General features: G+C 46.2%; 1 protein-coding gene across 3 annotated transcripts; it reads right to left on the reverse strand.

Annotated features, from left to right (window-relative positions):
* Positions 1–2,483: 2,483 nt before the first annotated feature.
* LOC123104653 (uncharacterized) lies at positions 2,484–11,160 on the reverse strand. Of its 3 annotated transcripts, none has more exons than XM_044526546.1 (15): positions 10,834–11,160; positions 9,644–9,749; positions 8,493–9,284; positions 7,818–8,214; positions 6,486–6,613; positions 5,336–6,391; positions 5,146–5,226; positions 4,952–5,056; positions 4,197–4,299; positions 3,979–4,112; positions 3,778–3,882; positions 3,332–3,517; positions 3,145–3,250; positions 2,943–3,059; positions 2,484–2,840 (listed from the first exon to the last, which is right to left on the reverse strand). In XM_044526546.1, the coding sequence occupies exons 5-15, from the start codon at positions 6,516–6,518 to the stop codon at positions 2,668–2,670; spliced, it is 2,199 nt and encodes a 732-aa protein (XP_044382481.1). In that variant the 5' UTR covers positions 6,519–6,613; positions 7,818–8,214; positions 8,493–9,284; positions 9,644–9,749; positions 10,834–11,160; the 3' UTR covers positions 2,484–2,667. The 3 variants fall into 3 exon arrangements, with proteins under 3 accessions (XP_044382481.1, XP_044382467.1, XP_044382475.1); XM_044526532.1 differs by having other exon boundaries at positions 8,493–8,983; positions 9,196–9,284; positions 9,644–11,160; XM_044526540.1 differs by having other exon boundaries at positions 9,196–9,284; positions 9,644–11,160.
* Positions 11,161–19,763: the final 8,603 nt, after the last annotated feature.

Here is a 19,763-nt window from a genome sequence, read left to right on the forward strand (position 1 = left end):
TTTTTTAATTTAGTAGCCCCAACACATTGAAGCCTATGGATCCTTCCTTTCAATATAGAAATCAACATAGAAGTACCTGGCCCAGATTGACCAAACGAAAAGGACTAAACCAAACCAAGAAAAGGACACAATCCTTCCTTTAGTTTGCTCATTCGCTTAATTAGTTACATCGAAGATCTAGACAGAAGGTCCTGTGTTCAATTCCCACAATGTTGATTTATTTTGACCCAATTATTTTTCGCGGTCTCTATGAAAGCCCATAAAAGGCCCATCAACATAGAAGTACCTGGCCCAGATTGACCAAACGAAAAGGACTAAACCAAACCAAGAATATTGACCAAACGAAAAGGACTAAACCAAACCAAGAATACCTATTCCCTTTAATAGTAGGATAATTCCTTTTTTTAGTTTAGTAGCCCCAACACATTGAAGCCTATGGATCCTTCCTTTCAATATAGAAATCAACATAGAAGTACCTGGCCCAGATTGACCAAACGAAAAGGACTAAACCAAACCAAGAAAAGGACGCAATCCTTCCTTTAGTTTGCTCATTCGCTTAATTAGTTACATCGAAGATCTAGACAGAAGGTCCTGTGTTCAATTCCCACAATGTTGATTTATTTTGACCCAATTATTTTTCGCGGTCTCTATGAAAGCCCATAAAAGGCCCATCAACATAGAAGTACCTGGCCCAGATTGACCAAACGAAAAGGACTAAACCAAACCAAGAAAAGGACGCAATCCTTCCTTTAGTTTGCTCATTCGCTTAATTAGTTACATCGAAGATCTAGACAGAAGGTCCTGTGTTCAATTCCCACAATGTTGATTTATTTTGACCCAATTATTTTTCGCGGTCTCTATGAAAGCCCATAAAAGGCCCATCAACATAGAAGTACCTGGCCCAGATTGACCAAACGAAAAGGACTAAACCAAACCAAGAATACCTATTCCCTTTAATAGTAGGATAATTCCTTTTTTAATTTAGTAGCCCCAACACATTGAAGCCTATGGATCCTTCCTTTCAATATAGAAATCAACATAGAAGTACCTGGCCCAGATTGACCAAACGAAAAGGACTAAACCAAACCAAGAAAAGGATGCAATCCTTCCTTTAGTTTGCTCATTCGCTTAATTAGTTTCTTGTATTCAATTCCCACAATGTTGATTTATTTTGACCCAATTATTTTTCGCGGTCTCTATGAAAGCCCATAAAAGGCCCATCAACATAGAAGTACCTGGCCCAGATTGACCAAACGAAAAGGACTAAACCAAACCAAGAATACATATTCCCTTTAATAGTAGGTATAGATATAGATATAGATATATATATAGATAGGTATAGATAGATGAACTTGTGCGACAACCGTATTTTGGGTATTTTGAACTAAAATGGGTTACGTTCCAGCGCAAGTCTAAGGACCGTGGATGAATTTTTCTCTTTCCAAAATTCCTCTTCTTGCCGCGAGTGCCGATTTAAAAAAGAAACTGTGTCACCCAGGCCCTGTTTAAAAAAATACAAATGCCAAATATATTTCTCAATGTTGCCTTGACCATTAATAAGATTAATATAAAAATGTGTTCTCAGCCAGGCCGGGTTTTCACCCATACCAGCACCACCGCCACCGAAATGTGGTACGACCTGCCACACCACCGCCACCGCAACCACCAAACGCCGCACCACCACAACCACCAAACGCCGCACCTTGAGTCATGAGCTCCTCGTACCACCAGGGTTGCCGCTCGGGCATTCCACCATTGCGAGTTGCGACAACATATAGACGTTCTTGACCGGTAAGGGGCAAAACCCTCCACCCACCCCAAAGCGGCATGATTGAGCCTCATCGACCGGATCTGGGCAAGGAAGCTCCGGCAGCCATAAGCCATGTCGCAACCGCCCATCACACTTCTAGACAATGTCAGACATCAAGGACAGGAAGCCCCCTGACGGAAAAGCTCCCGGCACCTCCGGCCAACCCCCAAGCAATAATGCGAGAGTGAGCCACCAAATCCGCCCATTTGTCGCCGCGCTATGTACCTGCACCACAAAGAGGGGGCGGGGGGAGCCAAATCCACCACTGCATCGCCGCCACCTCCATTGGAGGATGCAACCGCCCGCAGCCAGCACCACCGGATCCCGGATCGGGCCGACCGCCGCCACCACACCGGCCAATGGAGTATATTTTCCCATTAAGAACAAACCTCCATATAGACTGGATCGAAACCTCTTTTCCAAATTCAAACCAGAAAACAATCAACCACAGCCTATCCTAATTACAATGCTTTTCGCCTTCACTAGCGCGTATTTAGCGTGCCTGCTTCTTTACTTGCAGGTTAAAGAGGAAGCCAGTTCAGAAAAGTCAGAACCAACATAGTTCCAGGACGAGAGAAAAATTCTGAACTATACGTACAGTTAACAGTTCCATCTTTGTAAGCTCTAGGCAGTGAACCAACAAATCAACCAACCAGGTTTGTAACTCAAGATCTTCAGCTCCAAACCAACGTGCGTAATATACTTCCAGCCCCGCATCATCGATGCCCGCAGGCCCCGGAATTTGTGGAATAATGTACATCAGCTCCGCCCGTTTACGCAAGGACTTTACATGTTCAGCGATGAGAGTGTGTAGTATGTGTATCTATCTATCTATATGGCTTGCAAAAAACTGCTCTCTACATGATCATCAGTGTTCGCCGCAGAATCCAAGACTGCGACATGTTGTGTAACTCGACGATGGAGCCTGTGACATCTGCCTTTCGACAACTTGTCCGCATGGTCTTGTGCTGCAAGGTCGTCAGTGCTGTCGGCAGCAGTTCCTTAGGAGAGGCATCGTTTGGGTTCCACCCTGGAGATAACAAGGCATTTGGTTATCAGATTAGGTACCACTAGTTGGGGCGAACCACATAGACATAGGCCACACACGTCCACGCTTTTTCCAGACATATACCTAGCTGCTTGTTGATCAGCGTCACATCAGGAATCCTCTTGTTGCTGTCGTCGTATCCTTCGCCCAAAGACTGTTCTGTGCTCGCCTCAATCAAAGGATCCTCCAGCAGTGGCTCTCCTGGTACATTTTGATATCAGACCCTACTAGCCAGGGGAGAATAACATAAGCCAGACATGACCATGCTATTTGCAGAGTGATATACCTAGCTGCTTTTTGTTGATCGGGGTCACGCCTGGAATCCTCTTGTCGTCGCTGCCGTCATATCCTTTGCCCAAGAACTGCTCTGCGCTCGCCTCAATCAAAGGTGCCTGCAGATGAATACAGAGAGAGGTTCAGAAGAGACGCATGTAGCAGAAGACATAGTTGATGGGCTGTGAAAAGTGGCATACACATGTCATCATTTCAGTAAATTCCCTAGCAGTGAATGTGCTCGGACCCCCAACAGTGGAGATGTGACCTACTAGCTGCTCTATGATTAGAGTAACATCAAGAATCCTGTCGTTGTATCCTTCACCATAGAGTCGTTTGGAACTCATAGCAATCAAAGGTTGCTCTCCTGGGACATGACCATGTGCCTGCAGATGAATGCAGTGAGAGATTCAGGAAAGACAAAGGTAGCAGAAGTTGATGTGCTGTCAAAAGTGGCTTATGTCTGTTATCATTTTAGCAAATTCCATAGCAGTGGCTATGTTGGGATTCCACACAATGGAGATAGGAGAATGGCTCGAGCAGGTTTCCTTCGATAAAAAATAAAACAGTACAGTTCAGTCCCACTGATTCAAGTAACCACTAACATCAGAAAAAATAAACCGAAGATAAAACAGAGAGGGCATACAATCATCAAAAGAAGAGCTGCATCAATGGCTTCCTTGATGCAAACATAAGTTCTCTGAGAATTCCCGCCATCAGCAAGCTTCCAGGTCTCTCTGCGGAGGAGATTCTGAAAATATCGGGCGGCACCATATATCCTGTGAGAAGACTGAACAGTGTACAATGAAGGTATTAATTCTCAGCAGCAAGGAACAGGTTTACATACTTTATTGAAGCAAGCCAAAACCCGTGGAACGCCCTCCCTGGGACCATCAGTGTCAGGAATGAAGTCCATCATTGGTCCAGTCCAATTGAAAGGCCTCACAACCGTGAATTCAAAATCATTTTCTAAATCCTCAGCTGGTGGAAACTCAAAACATCCACCGTTAGGAGAAGAAATTAAGTGTTAGTAATGGCAACATAGACACAACTTACTCCACTCACAGAAAATAAGCGGCGTCACACATGAGTAGGATCGCCTCTGCTTCACAATTGGACCAAAGATGTAGGGTGACTCGCCAACTTTCAGCTCGAAAAAATCAGTTTCCTGTTAAAAAGAGATAATTATTGTAAGCTAAAAGAGATGACAGCAGCCCTCAAAGGGGTAGCCCAGGAAATTGCCAAAAAAAGGGACAGACTACAAAAATTAGTAAATGAGCAAGCAAAAGAAAACCAAATACAAATAGCCGTAGTCAAACTCCACTCTTCCTCAAGGATTAAGACATTCCACAATCTTCATGCCCACCAGCATTACAAGACAATATCCGAGTGTGAACCAACAACCAACAAAGAGTCAACTAAAAAATTAATTCCCAAGTTGGCTCAACACCAAGTCGACTCTATTGCAATCCGAGTAGGAGCCAACATCTGCAACTCTAACTCTAGCTCGAGCGAAATAGACAGTACTGAGATGAGCCAATCTTAGTCTAGATTGCTCAAACTCGACGCATTTGCACGATACTATGAACCAACAAAACCTTTATACAAGGATTGTACTGCATAGACAGATAATTGCAGTTGAACATCATAATCTCGCTACCTGCACCACATCCATCCCAACCCAATCCAATCTGTTTGTTTATTCAACCAACCAAAAAACGTGAACCAACTTCAGACTTCAGATACTGCCACAATTATCTACAAACATCACTTAGTGACATACACAAAATGTACATATTCACAGCAGGGGATGCAGTCACCTTATGGTGGGGATGATCCTTGGCGATGAAGCGGCCGATGATCTTGCCACATATCTCAGAGGTAAAGTAGAACAGAAGCTTAATGTTCTCTGAGCAATAGCTGACCTGCACAGCACAAAGACATTCAGCTCCACGAAACGTCAACAGGCCAGAATAATTGGGGGAATCCAGAGGATAGATGGCAGATTGGGTACCACTGGGAGAGCGTCAATGAAGTTGTAGTAGATGGCATCGAGCAGCTGCATGTTGTAGTCCGCCGGCACGCATATCATCACCTGCACAGATAGCAAAACAATCATCAAAAGCTTGTCAAAATTTCAAGAATGAGGCTTTCAAAACAGACAAAAAGTAACAAAACATATAATGGTCGTTTCAATGCCATACCTTTGTCGTCATTCCAATCCAATGGTATGGCATCACATGGGACTCAAAAAACCAAGCTGAAGAGGTATCCTTGTTCTTCTGTCTTTCTTGATTATTCTCATCTTTATCACTCGGAGGGTCCTCATCCCGACCACCCTTACTGCGATCATCTGGGTTTACAGAAGAATGTTTGATGTGCTTTGCAGACTGCTCTTGCTTATGAATTTTTTTATGGTCTTTATTTGACAAAAGACCCACAAAAGTTAGCAAAGCATCAAAAGTTGGAATTCCTGGTATTAGGTCCTTGCGTAGCTCTTGGTAAAACCTTTCACATTCTGCAGCAAACTGTACCCTTCCTTTTCTGCATCTCTCAGAGTAATTGCTCCAGTCGTTGAAATGAGAAGATATATTCCGATATGTCTCATCTTTCTTGACTGAAGCATCTAATACAGCACACAGATTACCTTCCTGAAAGTTTGTGACGTGTAGCTTGAATAGGATTGGAAATCGCATTGGTTCGGAAATGGTGACCACGTTGCGGCACGAGGCTTTGATTATTTGTTTACGAGTTGCATGAGCAAGATCTACCAATACTTTGTAGGTATCCAGCTGCCCATCAAAACCGGTAATCAATTCCCTGAAGTCCACCCCAATGTCTTTATAACTACCGTCGAAGTCAAGCCTTTCAACATTGTACTTCTCTTCCTGTTGTTTTTCAACTCCTGGCAAAATTGCATCTTTGAAAACATGCCAAACAACATTTGCAGAGAAGCCAAGCTTATACATCGAGCTTGCATCATACAATAACTTAAGCTCCCTATGCAAATGTGTGTGATCTTCTATGTCAGGAGGTGGAATCATGTTGATGATGAAATAGCTTGGTGTGGTTGTTAACTCCAGAATTGCATGAACAAAATCAATAGAGCCGGTAATTTGGACCTCCTTCACAAAATTAGTGCCTCCTTCTTCGTTTGATTTTTGCATCAGCAGCCTTCTCACACTGACCCCTAATGAGTGGTACGATCTTGCCATTTTGGTTGGATTTTTGAATAGTTGGAAATCAAGTTGAGGGGCACTCTACAGAGTATGAAAATCGGTGTTACAATCTACACACGCATTGTGATAATAAATAAAGAAAAAGAATGTAGCCATTTCGTGTTAAAATGCTCACCGCCCACGGAGGTGGCTCACGGACAGTAGCCATTTGACGGAGGGGAGCAGAGGCCTAGATCCAATCTAATCAAGAGGTCCTGGAGTAACACTTTCTTCAAAGGTGAATCTTCGAGATATTTAGTGCCACTGCAGTAGAGAGTGAGCGCACATATCAAGTTCAGAAATATTGAGCAAAGAGTAGGGCATATAGCAGATATGACACTAGTATCCAGCCTGCACGAACACACATAGGGCCAGAAGGGTTTTTTCAGACGGAGACATCATAGAATAGGTATGGCTGGGTGAAATATGGATGAAATATCTGAAGAAAATATTCCTGATTTTTTAGGAGAATGCACGCAACAATTTAGAACTAAGTAAATGACGTTCCAAGAAAAGAACTTCAAACAAAATCTCAGGGTAACTTCAGAATTTGTCATTGAAGTCATAGTGATCAACTAATGCAAAGATGGTTTCAGAATAGAATATGAAAGAGGCTAGTAAACGCAACATGTTTACTTGTTTGGGGAGCTTTTATGCAATGTATTTTTAATTGAAGACAAATAATTTGCTCAGGTAAGAAGTTTCAGATAAACGTCCTATGATTTCAATGTGCGGGCCTAGATATGTAATGCATCCACAATTCCACATGGCAGAGTACATATCTACAATGATATTCTTTTTCTGCAAGGGAACAAATTGGTGGGTTGACTACAAACAAGTTGTCAGAAACACTGAGCAAAGGGTGGAGCATGCAGCACATATGGCACATATGTACATATCTACTAAAGAAATATCGACAGCAAGTAACTGATTACCTGGCCAGATGCATGCAATCAGATCAAGAGGTTTCTGAAATAATAGGCATGACCGGGTTATCCTACTTCATATATATAATGCAAACGTAATATGGTGATGACATATTTGTAGAAAACGTTCCTGATTTCTGAGGAGAAGGCATGGCAACAATTCAGAACTAAAGTAGTAAATCTCAGGATAACTTAGGAGTTCATCATTGAAGTCACAGTGGTTAACCAATGCAAATCTGGCTTTGGAATAGAATAGGTAACAGGCCAGTAAAAGGCCAACAATAGTACTATCCACATTTGCCATGTGGATCAGAGGAAGCAATTTCACCAAAATTTGCAATTGAAAATCAGTCACAGGTCAACAATAGCATCCCCATTTTTCAGACATGGCGAAAATCACAGGAATGGATCGGTGAGCCGGCCCAAATGTTGGGGAATTCGATCGCAGATAAATCATCACAAACAATTAATTTCCGGGCAAATCATGGAGTAGCTGGTCACGCACAGGAACACATACGGGTAGGGTTTTCGATGATTATTACCTCCAGCCGTGCCCGTGATGGCCGCGGACGTGGAACAGGAGGAGGTCAGGAGGCGGGCGTCCAACAGGACGCCAGGAGCAGGTGGCCGGTCGGACTTGGCGCCCGTCGAACGTGCAGGAGGCCGGCGGCTTGGTCGGAGTGGAGCGGGCCGTCGTGGAACTCGAGGAGGCCGGTGTTGTTGGCAGGCGCCGAGCAGGGTGGCGCGGCCGGCGGGCGGGAGGAGGACGCGGCCGTCCGGCGCCGGCGAGGGGCTTCGCGGCCGGCGGGGTGGTCGAGGCCGGCGAGGTGGCCTGGGGTTTAACGGAGGTTCTAGGCCGGCCGCGCCGCCTTGGTCGTACGGACTGGACCCCGAGTCGCGTCGGGTCGAGCCGAGCCGGCTCGTGCGCGTGCTGCCACACTGGAACAGGGGAATGGGATTAGCCGGTGACAGGAGCAGAGGGATGAATGGGAAAAATAAAGACCAAAGTTTCCAGATGCTCTGCTTTTCTCAATTATATGTTTAAATGAACTACTAGCTTATTAATTAACCCCTGTTTTTTCAATCAAAACTACTACTACTACTAATGAGGCACTTTGACCAAAATGCAAAAAAAAAAAAAGACACATCATATACACGGTGCAATAGAATTGGCGGGAGTATATTATGACAGGATCAGTCACCTGGGCAAACCATACCTTCTACAGCTTGTCCTGCAGCAGTACCTTGACCAACTCCAGGTCCAATAGCTGAGAAGGTTTTTTATTCCATTGAAAGCTGAGACGTGTCTGCTCGCCCATAAGGCCCAGCCAGCCGACTGATTTTTTGTTTAGAAAAAAAAACTGAAACAACTTACGGAGGGCATAGGAAACGGGACGAGCTCGATCGCCTGCTTCATCCCTTGCCGGAAAAGTAGGATTCTTAAAAAAAACTGAAACAACTTTTTTTTTTGAGAAACAAAACTGAAACAACTGAGGGGCTTGATCACAACGTACGTGTGAAGGCCCAAGTGGAGGGACGCAGGCCCAACTCTTAGCTGATACGAACCTTTTTTAATAAATGATACGAAGCTTTGCTCTACAAATTAGTACCACCTCATGTATTTCACATAATGTAGGATCAAATGCGGGACGAAACCAAGAATATCACCTTGCTTTAATAGTAGGTATAGATATAGATATAGATTAGCCTGAGACAAAGACAACAAAAAGAAACAATGGGCACTTATGAAATACAAGTACTCCCTCCGTCCGAAAATACTTGTCATCAAAATGAATAAAAAGAGATGTATCTAGAACTAAAATACATCTAGATATATCCCCTTTTATTTATTTTGATGACAAGTATTTCCGGACGGAGGGCCAAGCTAGAAATGGGTACAAGACAAATGAAAATGCTTACATATGGGCATATCCAACGAGGACCCTCAAACCTCCCGCATGCAGTACCCCACCTGGCCTAGACTGTCAACTGCCGCTTGCCAGTCACCACTACAAAACATTGTTCCATGAAGTTTTTCATGGTAAATTAGTTTCCACGTGATACTTTCTCGCTTTATAACATGAGAATGCATGGGGTGAACATAAGCATACAAGAAATTAAGCAGCTACAGTTAATTAATAGACAAATGATAGAAACTAGCTAAACAACCACACAACATACGCAATGTACTGGTACAACAGATAGAAAATCGGCTTTCACATTTCGGCATAATTAAAGGTATATACCCACTAGCATAAATAGTAGAGATGCATTATCTGAACGAGATGAACCTAGTAAGGATTTGATCAAGAAAGAGCCATGACGTGGATGATAATTAAGGCAGTAAGAAAAAAAATAGATTTGTTACCCGTTGGAAAAGGTGTCCAACTTCTTCACATTCCGGAGAGTGAATCAAATCCTAGTAGGGATATCTTGCAACTGCTTTTCAAGATCTCAGTAGTTGACCAGGTTTTCTGTTCTCATATAAGACGGATAAAACATAATGGTAACATGTGTGGTACATAAAATCACCTAAAGAATGGCAGTCCATGCATAATTATTTTCAATGCAAATAGCCACAAAATTCTCATATGTTAACCAGAAATACATGAATCAGAAATATTTGTTGAAAAGTGAGTTACCTTTGATTTCCTTAAAGGTTTTCTGGAATTATATCTCATAGGGCCAAATAAGAACAAGTTTACATGTTGTGCGTCATGTAAATTACATAGCGTCTAAAAACCACCAACTTCAACTTGTGACAAACAGAACCCATCAATAAGCACTTCTTAACATTTGATGAGAAGAAACAAAAAAAAAAGTCATGAAGCGTTTTCCAATATTTGGGCATACAAAATTACATGATTAGTCCACTCCATAGAAGTGGCGCTGAATATTTACAAAAAACAGCAGGAGGTTAAACCAGTGAAAAACAGAGAGCACCAGAAAAAAATTATGAACAATATTGTGTTTATTCACACCCGAGCATGCAACATTAATTACACGCACCAAATATTATTTATAAAAAAACAGAAAAATAAAAACCAGATGCTTTTGTAGCACCATGGATATGAACAATGCACGACACGCCGTTGCAAAAGAAATTTGCAAAACTAAAGTAGCTTGGCCGATATTATAATTGATTTACTAAATATAATCAATTTCAAATGTAGGGAGATATTAGATATCCGCGCTAGCTTCTTTTTTCCATCTGACCCTTTACTTTTTTTTTTCATCTGACTTTATTTTTTCTCTGATCAAATGAAAGAAGGGCTGCCTCTTGTTCTAAAAGAAAGAAAGAAAGAAAGAACATGAATGTTTATTGATCCTTCCTATGGACCGATGCCAAAGTCCCCTGCGTCAAAAGGGTGAGATCGGAAACATGGAAGAACGGCGTTGCTCCCGTCCATCGCCGTCGGGCCGTCGGTAAAGCTGTGACGGCCACCGTCGCACGAGTCGCCGCCGTTGTATAGCGTAGGAGCACATGCGTATAGATCGGATTGCCGATGGATCGAACTTGGATGAAACTAGTTGTAAGAACAATATTGTATTATATACCTGCAGACTGAGGTCGAGTTTGCCTGTTGGGCTGGGCAGGCGAGATCAGTCGATCGATCGATCGAGAAGACTTCGATCCCCGTTGGCGCGGCACGGCGCCGATCCATGGATCGTCGAGCGATCGGATACATGCGTCCATGGATCGGCGACGTGCCGGCGCGGGGGCCTGGCTTCACGAGAAGCCACGGTGCCGGCCGGCGACGAGAACGGTAGGGCGGAGGCGAAGACGGCGCCCGCACGGGGGTGGGTTCGGTGCTGTTGGAACCCTAAGACTAAGACCCCGTTCCGTCCAATATTTGCTATACTGCGCTGGGCCACATGGGCCTAGATGACGGCACAAAGAAAAACGTATGTACCCCTCAAAGAAAATTCCAAAAACGTATGTGACAAAAAAAAAGTATGTTTTCTCAAAAATAATTTAAAAGAATACATTTTGAGCTCTAAAATGGGTAGAACTTATATACTATACCCGACAATATTTTTTAGTTAACCAAGACCAATGTTGTGTACTCCCCTCGATCCATATAACTTGTAGTAGTTTTGGTACAACTTCAATACAAAGTTGTACTCTAAAGTTGCGACAAGAGTAATATGGATTGAAGGGAGTATATACTTTTTGAAATTTTTATCTAATTTTTTTGCATAAACTTGATCGAACAATTATGGAAGTTTACAAAACCATTCTTTTATGTGATTCTAGTTTCATATGAGGTACGAATGGAAGCTTTTGATTTTCACTCGGATCGTGATGAGAAATATGCACAAAACATATGTGACATTTCTGTGTTATTTGTACAACTTCGACGGTTGATGAATGGATCGAAAGTTTTACTGCAAAAACAAACAAAAAAACATACGTGAAACATGTGCAATACACATGCCTCGTTGAGGAATGTGTTTGAAACCAATGTGAAATCTTTGTAAATGTCAACCAACTTTTAAAAATACTTGGTGGGGTTTGCAGCATTCTTGGGAAATATAGCTATTCCCTTAGTGACAAAGGAATGAATACAACGTGAACAAACATTTATCAAACTTGTTCCAAACATTCTGATTTTCAATTGGAAAACAAACATGATCAATAAAATGAATGAAGATTGAATGAGGTTCTCCTGTTCCAACCCGCGTCCAGGCTCCGCGATGATTGTTGTTTTGGTGCGCTAGTTTTGGGGGGCCTTGGCACGACGACTTTCCAACTGTCTACTGCAACAACTTTTGCTCAATTCCGATGAGGGAGGGGCGATGACGGCACCTTCGACTCGCTCCAGGGCTTGTCGTCATCACTATATGATGTATGTACATGGATGTAATTTTGGTCATGTCTCGTGTTCTTTATCCTGCCGTGACAGTTGGTGAATAGATCAAAAGTTTTCCTCCAAAAAGTAAAAATGCAAACAATTGAGTAATTTTTACTATATGATGAAAATCCATCCATTATTGGGGCTTTCAGTAAAATGGTTCTCAAATGTCGTGTTTTATGTGCCAGTTTAGTTACTTGTAAGTCGCATGTAAATTATATCCGGGTTAGTCGTTTTTTTCTAGAAGGAAGAAGCCGCCGGAGGGAAGGAAGGAGTAGCCATTGGCTCGACGGAGAAGCATCTGGGTCTATTGTAGGGTGACAGGCGCCCCTGGTATCTATGTTAGGGTGGAAGACGATCTCATTATCTATCTTTAAGGGTGTGGTGGGTGGTGCAAGTTCGCGGAGAAAAAAAACTGGTGTCATCAAGGTTAGAGGGATAGCTTGGGGCGGTGGCAGCACGGTGGTGGGAGGCAGTTGAGGGGAGGGGGCGGCGAGGCTAGCACGGGAGCACCACCGCCCGCGGGCGGCGTAGGTCGGCGGTACGTGGGCGGTTTTTCGGGAAGAAGATGAACATGATCAGGTTGGGTTGGAGTTGAAGAAGTCGATCTGACCGTCCATCTTGCATCCGATGGCTCATAACGAATCGCCTGGCCCAAATTGAGTTTGCAGTCACCTGACGCCTAGCGGGTCCCTTACATTTGGTGTCCTACAATATTCTTTTATTCTTTTTTTTTATTAACGAACCCCGCCCCATTTTCATTAGGTTTTTTTGTTGTTGTTGAGAGTTGTACAATGTTCCTCTTTCGCGGATTCGTCCCAAGAAGAGAAATCATGTGCCGGCGGCATAGGATGATGATTAGCCATGGCGAAAACTGCCCCAAACTCCATGGGTGTAGTTTCAAAGAAACAAAAACCCAAGGGTGTAGAGCCGAGCCAAGATGTTGGGTACATTTCTTTTTTTTTTTTGTGGGAACAAATCCTACATTGTCCGCTTAATTATCACGAGCGCGAGGTGGTGTTTGTTTGAGAGACGGTCATGCCTCGTGTTTTTTTTGACACATCGGTCATGCCTCGTGGTTAATATGGGCACATGCATGCGTGGTCTGCTGACGTGGCGGGGTCAACACTGGAACTGCTGACGAGGCTGCGTCGACCGTGCCACGAGTGGCCGGCATGCGCTCCTCCCGCACCTTGTTTTTCCCCTCCCAAGACGACGAGGCTCTTCTTGCTCCAGCGCGGGCTCCTCCACCTCCACACGGCTGCACAATGACAAAAGCAAACTGAACTTTTTATTGGATCAGTTCTGAAACCATACGAAATCCTTTTTTTCTGAAAAACAAATGGTACGAAATGTATAATTGTTGGAACGTTCCCCCACAAAAAAAAATGTTGGAACGTTTGTGCGAATTTATGTTGGAACGTGTCTGAAATCCTGGACAGGCTTTCACGAACAACCGCCAATAAGGGGTTGCGACAAGGCTAGAAATGTCGCGGCAGCGAGGGGATGGCGCGGCTGGGAGGCTGCAGTGTCGTCCGGAGGTAGTAGTGCGAGTCCGCGGCCAGGTTGGTGCTGGCGGCGCTGTGAGGCTCGGCCAAGATGGAGTCTTGGTGAGCAGTGAGCCGCCGGCCACATCTGTGTGGTGTGAGGAGCGGTGGTTCTCTCCCGGTGCTGCTACTTGGCTTCGCGGAGTTGCGGGTCCAGACGTCGCAAGGTTGTCCCTTGGAGTGGGCAATGGCTGTTGCGGGCATCTCGGACCTTGCCAGAGGTGTGGGGCGGCTGCGGTTCCTTGTCCAGGCGGGGCCTTCTTGATGTGGCCGGTGTTCTCCTTGGTGTGCGTCCGGTCGGTGGCCCCTGGAGTTTCTACTATGTTGGCGAAGAGATGTGGTGGCGACGGTGGAAGCTTCTGGGACAGCGTTGCCCAATTCTAGGCGGTGTGGTGAGGTGCGACTTGCAGATGAAAATCTTGCTTGACTTTCGTCAGGCCGGCGGCGATGGCACCCGTGGGTGTCATTCCCCTCTTTGGAGGCATCGTCGAGGCAAGTTCGTCATGTCCCTCGCTTGCTTGGAGTTGTGGTTGTCTCCTGGCGAAAGTCTTGATTCGGTTGGATCAGCACAATGACGGTGTCCTCGACGTCGTTCCTCTGTTGGGAGCATTGTATTTGGAGACATGGCTGGCTCCTCGTCGCTCTCCGGTGTTAGCCGCTGTCCTCCTTGATCCTCTGCGGCGCTATGTATGCCCGTCGCCAGTATGTCCAAGACGGCGTCTTCCTCGGACCGGATCTGAGTCCTGCCACCCACTTGCCACTTCTTCTTGGGCGTTAAGAGTGGATGGTGCGTCGACAAGTGAAGTTCCGCGGAAGTTGGTGTTCTTCGGAAGTGTCCACTGTCGTTCGAGACGCAATGTTGTGTTTCGGTTAGGATAGGCTCTTTTGCATTGTAGCTTGCTCCGTGGAGTTGTTCGTCATTTCCCTTGTTCGGGTGTGGTGTTTGTGCGATGCTCGTTGTTCGCAGCGAGTGTAGTTTCTTGTAACTTAAATTCTGTCTTCTATAAAGCTATGATACGCCTAGGCGTACTCTCGAAAAAAGGATGAAAATGGACGGTAATTTTCATTGTTTTCGTGTCATTAATCTGGTCATGGAGTAATTTGCTAGTATTCGATATAGTGCGTACTCTCTCACCTCTTCTATATTGCACATGTGGTGTGGTTTTTATTTCTCTCATATTTGGCCCACGTGGCTCTATCTTATGAAATATTCACAAATTATGAAATTTCAATTTTTTTAAGTTCAATATGTCAGCAGTTTGTAAAGGTTTTCGAAAGGTTACATTCTGAAATTTTTGGATTTCTCAAGTTTCAGAAAATGCAAGATTTCGAAGTTTTCAACCCTCATTTTTCCACAACTTTCCAAAAGTTAAAACTTCTAAAAGATTGATTCCCGAAACATCAAAAGTTTTAATTTCCCAAAAAAATTTAAATCCCAAAGCTCGGGTCTGCATTTCTGTGGAAGTTAGACACATTTGTTCAAAAGTTGCCAAAAAGGGAAGGTGTAGTTCTGGCAGTCGGGTCATCCAGCTGCTTCCCGTCCTCCGCATTGGGACCTCCATCTCGGTTGGTTCCGGAGCGGCGACCTTGTTCTGGTTTGACCGCTGGGCTGGGGACGCCCCCTTCGCTGCCCGCTTTCCCGACCTCTTCTCCATCGCAATCGCCCCTACAATCTCAGTTCAGCAGGCCCTTATTGACTTAGGGCGCCTCGCGTTCCGGAGGCCATTTGGGCCTCCGGAAGTGGACGCCTGGCATGAGCTGCTTGATTGTATTGCGCTCCATGAACCGACTGTCGATGTTGGCCCGGATGAGGTTCGGTGGCACCTTGAGCCTTCGGGACAATTCTCCACCAAGTCCCTCTATGCGGCTATCGCCCCCTCCTCCGCCCTTCCCCCCCTTCAGGCGGTTTGGTCCATTCGACTGCCCCTTAAAATCAGGATCTTCATGTGGCAGTGGATCCGCGGCCGGCTTCCGTCGGGTGTTGAGGTCCGCAAGCGCAATGGCCCGGGCTCTGGCATCTGCCCCCTTTGTGATTCCCCCGAAGACTCGAACCACATTTTCTTCTCCTGTGTGTCTGCGCAGTTCGTCTGGAGCTACTTTAGGGAGGCAATTAGCGGGAATTGGTGCCACTCCAACTTCCCCGACCTCTTCGCCGAACTACAGGCCTCCCCGCCTCCATCTCGCCACATTAGGTGGCTTGAGATTGGGGTTCTCCGTGGACGCTTTGGACCATTCGCAATAAACTTGTGATTCAGCGCTCCCCTCTCCGACGCTCTACTGACGCCCTTTACAAATTGTCTGGTTACTTGCAGCTCTGGCGGCCGCTTAGCCGCCCTCGGGACCGGGACACCATCTCCGCCTTCATTGCCGACCTCCGCTCGATGGCCGTCCGCCTGTCGCCGCCCCCTCCGCCGCCTCCTCCTGAGCCTGATTAGTCGTGTGTTGCTATCCAGCTCCGGCTACGGCCTTGGCCTTGGCTGAGCTGTCTTTTTATGTTGTGTTGCGTTTCTGGGCTTGTTGAGCTGTGCCCTCAGCAGAACCTCTGGATCTTATTTGTGCGACTTGGGTGTGTGTGTTGTACTAGTCTTGTATGTGCTCCTGGCGGTTTGCTTTATTTATAAAGCAGGGCGAAAGTCTTTTTCGGTTAAAGGGAAGGTGTTAAAAATGAAATACAAACTGGTCCGAATTGACCAGCCCAGCCTAGCCGCGTGAAATAAGCCGCCTGCGTTGTTATGATACTCTTGTGAACCGGCCGGTTTCCTGGGTAGTCAGGCTGCAGGTGGGACTGCCCATGGGCGTCCCACCTCGATCCACTCCGTCCCGGTAGGATTTGGTGGGCACAGTGGGACAACCCACAAAAGCTTGGCGCGATTTAAGTGGGTAAAAGTGGAGTCCCACCAAATGAAATCGAGAAAATGAGACGAGCCTAACAGGAAGCGATAGAGTCCGTCAGTCCAACCTTCTGCATCTGCCTTGACTGCCCAGAGTTACGCCGTGAGTGGTTAAATCAACCCACACGAATAGACGAACTGCAAAAATCGCAGAGGATGGCTCTCGCGTCCTTGCTCGTGGCCGCGTGAGCACGCGGCCGCCGCCGGCCGGGTCTCTTTGCTCCGACCACCCCTGGTTCCGCGCTCCAAAATTTAAAATAATACATTTTTTTTATTAATTTTCAGAATAATACGCCGTTTTGATATTTTTCACAAATAATACGGCATCATCTTGCTGGAAGACGATTGGACCTCCAGTCGTCTATCAGTGAGCCGACTGGACAATCGTCTATAAGGTTGGCCACCAGTCGTCTTGCAGGAAGATGATAAGTCGCAGTCGTCTTGCAGGAAGATTATTAGTCGTAGTTGTCCAAAAGAAAGATTATTACTACTAATCGTCCAGCAGAAAGATGATTAGTTCCAGTCGTCCACCAGAAAGATGATTAGTTCCAACCGCATACATAGGTAGCATACATACGTCCCTCGCGTACATAGATAGATATAGTGGTAGACAAGCATCAGCCACGTCGTCCGGCACGTCGTGGAGGTGGTGTAGGCGGCGTCGGCCACAGATACCTGTGGGGTGCCCGAACGTTACGGGGAGGAAGCTCAGACCATGCCTGGTCATGTTGTGTTTCTTGTGTGGGAGGTGGTGCAGGAGTCGTATATATGTCCATCCACTCGTTGTGTTGCGACAAGAAATCCTGTCTGTTATGCCCACCTTCATGGTCACTATCCCACCCGGATCCGGACATAGACGCGTCATGTCCATACGGCTGATATCCGTAGGACCCTGTTGGATGGACAAACATAAGTAATGATGAAATACAGGCCCAATTGATATTCACAAGAATAAATATGAAGAAACATACCTGTAGGCGGAGGTCGTGGCCGAAACACGTAGGCAGACGTGGGATCCGGCTGGTGCTGCCACGCCGAACTACCGGCCTGGTCAGGAGGTGGTGACCTGGCCGTCCAGTGCTCTGCTAGACGTGGACGCGGATCATGTCGGTGATGCGTGGGTTCGAGCTGACCAGTCGAGTGACGCGGCGGCTGCTGGTGCGTGGAGTGGCGGGGGGATGCTGGTGAAGTACATCCGAAGTGCATGTGCACGTAATAGCCCGATACACAGATCGTACTTTCTCCTCAATGCGCGACATCCAGGTCTGGACCTGAGCCCGAGGAAGCATTAGAGGTGCAGACGACAGTGAACGCTGAAAGGTGGACACCTCCTCGCCAAGTCCGCGAGTCAACTCAGCCTGAAATTGTGAGGACGATTATTACGTGCGCATGGCAAAGTATGTATGGACTACTTGCATTATATGAATAGAATATATCTTACCGCTTGCTGCCTAGAGCCCGAAGTATCATAGCTCGGGTACATATCCGCCGTATTAGGGGCAGGTATCTCATCTAGGTGATTGTGATGAATGATGCATAACCGTGTTCCGGTCATGTACCGCTGCAGATAGAGATTGAATTCATCCATATCAAAGTTGTGATTCTCGTGCCAGAGATGTGTGCTTGCAGTCTCCCATTATGTAACGTATGGCTGTGACGCCCCCGATTTAATCGTACACTAATCATACACGCAAATGTGTACGATCAAGATCAGGGACTCACGGGAAGATATCACAACACAACTCTATAAATAAAATAAGTCATACAAGCATCATAATACAAGCCAGGGGCCTCGAGGGCTCGAATACAAGTGCTCGATCATAGACGAGTCAGCGGAAGCAACCATATCTGAGTACAGACATAAGTTAAACAAGTTTGCCTTAAGAAGGCTAGCACAAACTGGGATACAGATCGAAAGAGGCGCAGGCCTCCTGCCTGGGATCCTCCTAACTACTCCTGGTCGTCGTCAGCGGGCTGCACGTAGTAGTAGGCACCTCCAGTGTAGTAGGAATCATCGTCGGCAGTGGCGTCTGGCTCCAGGGCTCCAGCATCTGGTTGCGACAACCAGAAAGAAAGGAAAGGGGGAAAAGGGGGGAGAAAGCAACCGTGAGTACTCATCCAAAGTACTCGCAAGCAAGGAGCTACACTACATATGCATGGGTATATGTGTAAGGAGGCCATATCAGTGGACTGAACTGCAGAATGCCAGAATAAAAGGGGGATAGCTAGTCCTATCGAAGACTACGCTTCTGGCAGCCTCCGTCTCGCAGCACGTAGAAGAGAGTAGATTGAAGTCCTCCAAGTAGTATCTCCAAGTAGCATCTCCAGTAGCATCGCATAGCATAAACCTACCCGGCGATCCTCTCCTCGTAACCCTGTGGAAAAGCGATCACCGAGTTGTCTGTGGAACTTGGAAGGGTGTGTTTTATTAAGTATCCGGTTCTAGTTGTCATAAGGTCAAGGTACAACTCCAAGTCGTCCTGTTACCGAAGATCACGGCTATTCGAATAGATTAACTTCCCTGCAGGGGTGCACCACATAGCCCAACACGCTCGATCCCATTTGGCCGGACACACTTTCCTGGGTCATGCCCGGCCTCGGAAGATCAACACGTCGCAGCCCCACCTAGGCTCAACAGAGAGGCCAGCACGCCGGTCTAAACCTAAGCGCACAGGGGTCTGGGCCCATCGCCCATAGCACACCTGCACGTTGCGAGGGCGGCCGAAAGCAGACCTAGCCTAGTGGCATTCCAGTCCAATTCGGCGCGCGCCGCTCCGTCGCTGACGTCTGAAGTGCTTCGGCTGATACCACGACGTCGGGATACCCATAACTACTCCCACGTAGATGGTTAGTGCGTATAGGCTCGTAGCCAGACTCAGATCAAATACCAAGATCTCGTTAAGCGTGTTAAGTATCCGCGAATGCCGAACAAGGCCAGGCCCACCTGTCTCCTAGGTGGTCTCAACCTGCCCTGCCGCTCCGCCACAAAGTAACAATCGAGGGCCGTCGGGAACCCAGGCCCACCTCTACCGGGATGGAGCCACCTGTCCTTTCAGCCCCCTTATCCGAATCACTTGCGGGTACTCAACGAGCTGACCCGACTTTAGTCACCATCTGTAGTACGTATATAAGTATAGTATATACCCGTGATCACCTCCCGAGTGATCACGGCCCAATAGTATAGCAAGGCAGAC

Source organism: Triticum aestivum, chromosome 1B (assembly GCF_018294505.1).
Source record: "Triticum aestivum cultivar Chinese Spring chromosome 1B, IWGSC CS RefSeq v2.1, whole genome shotgun sequence".
Classification (NCBI taxonomy): Eukaryota; Viridiplantae; Streptophyta; class Magnoliopsida; order Poales; family Poaceae; genus Triticum; species Triticum aestivum.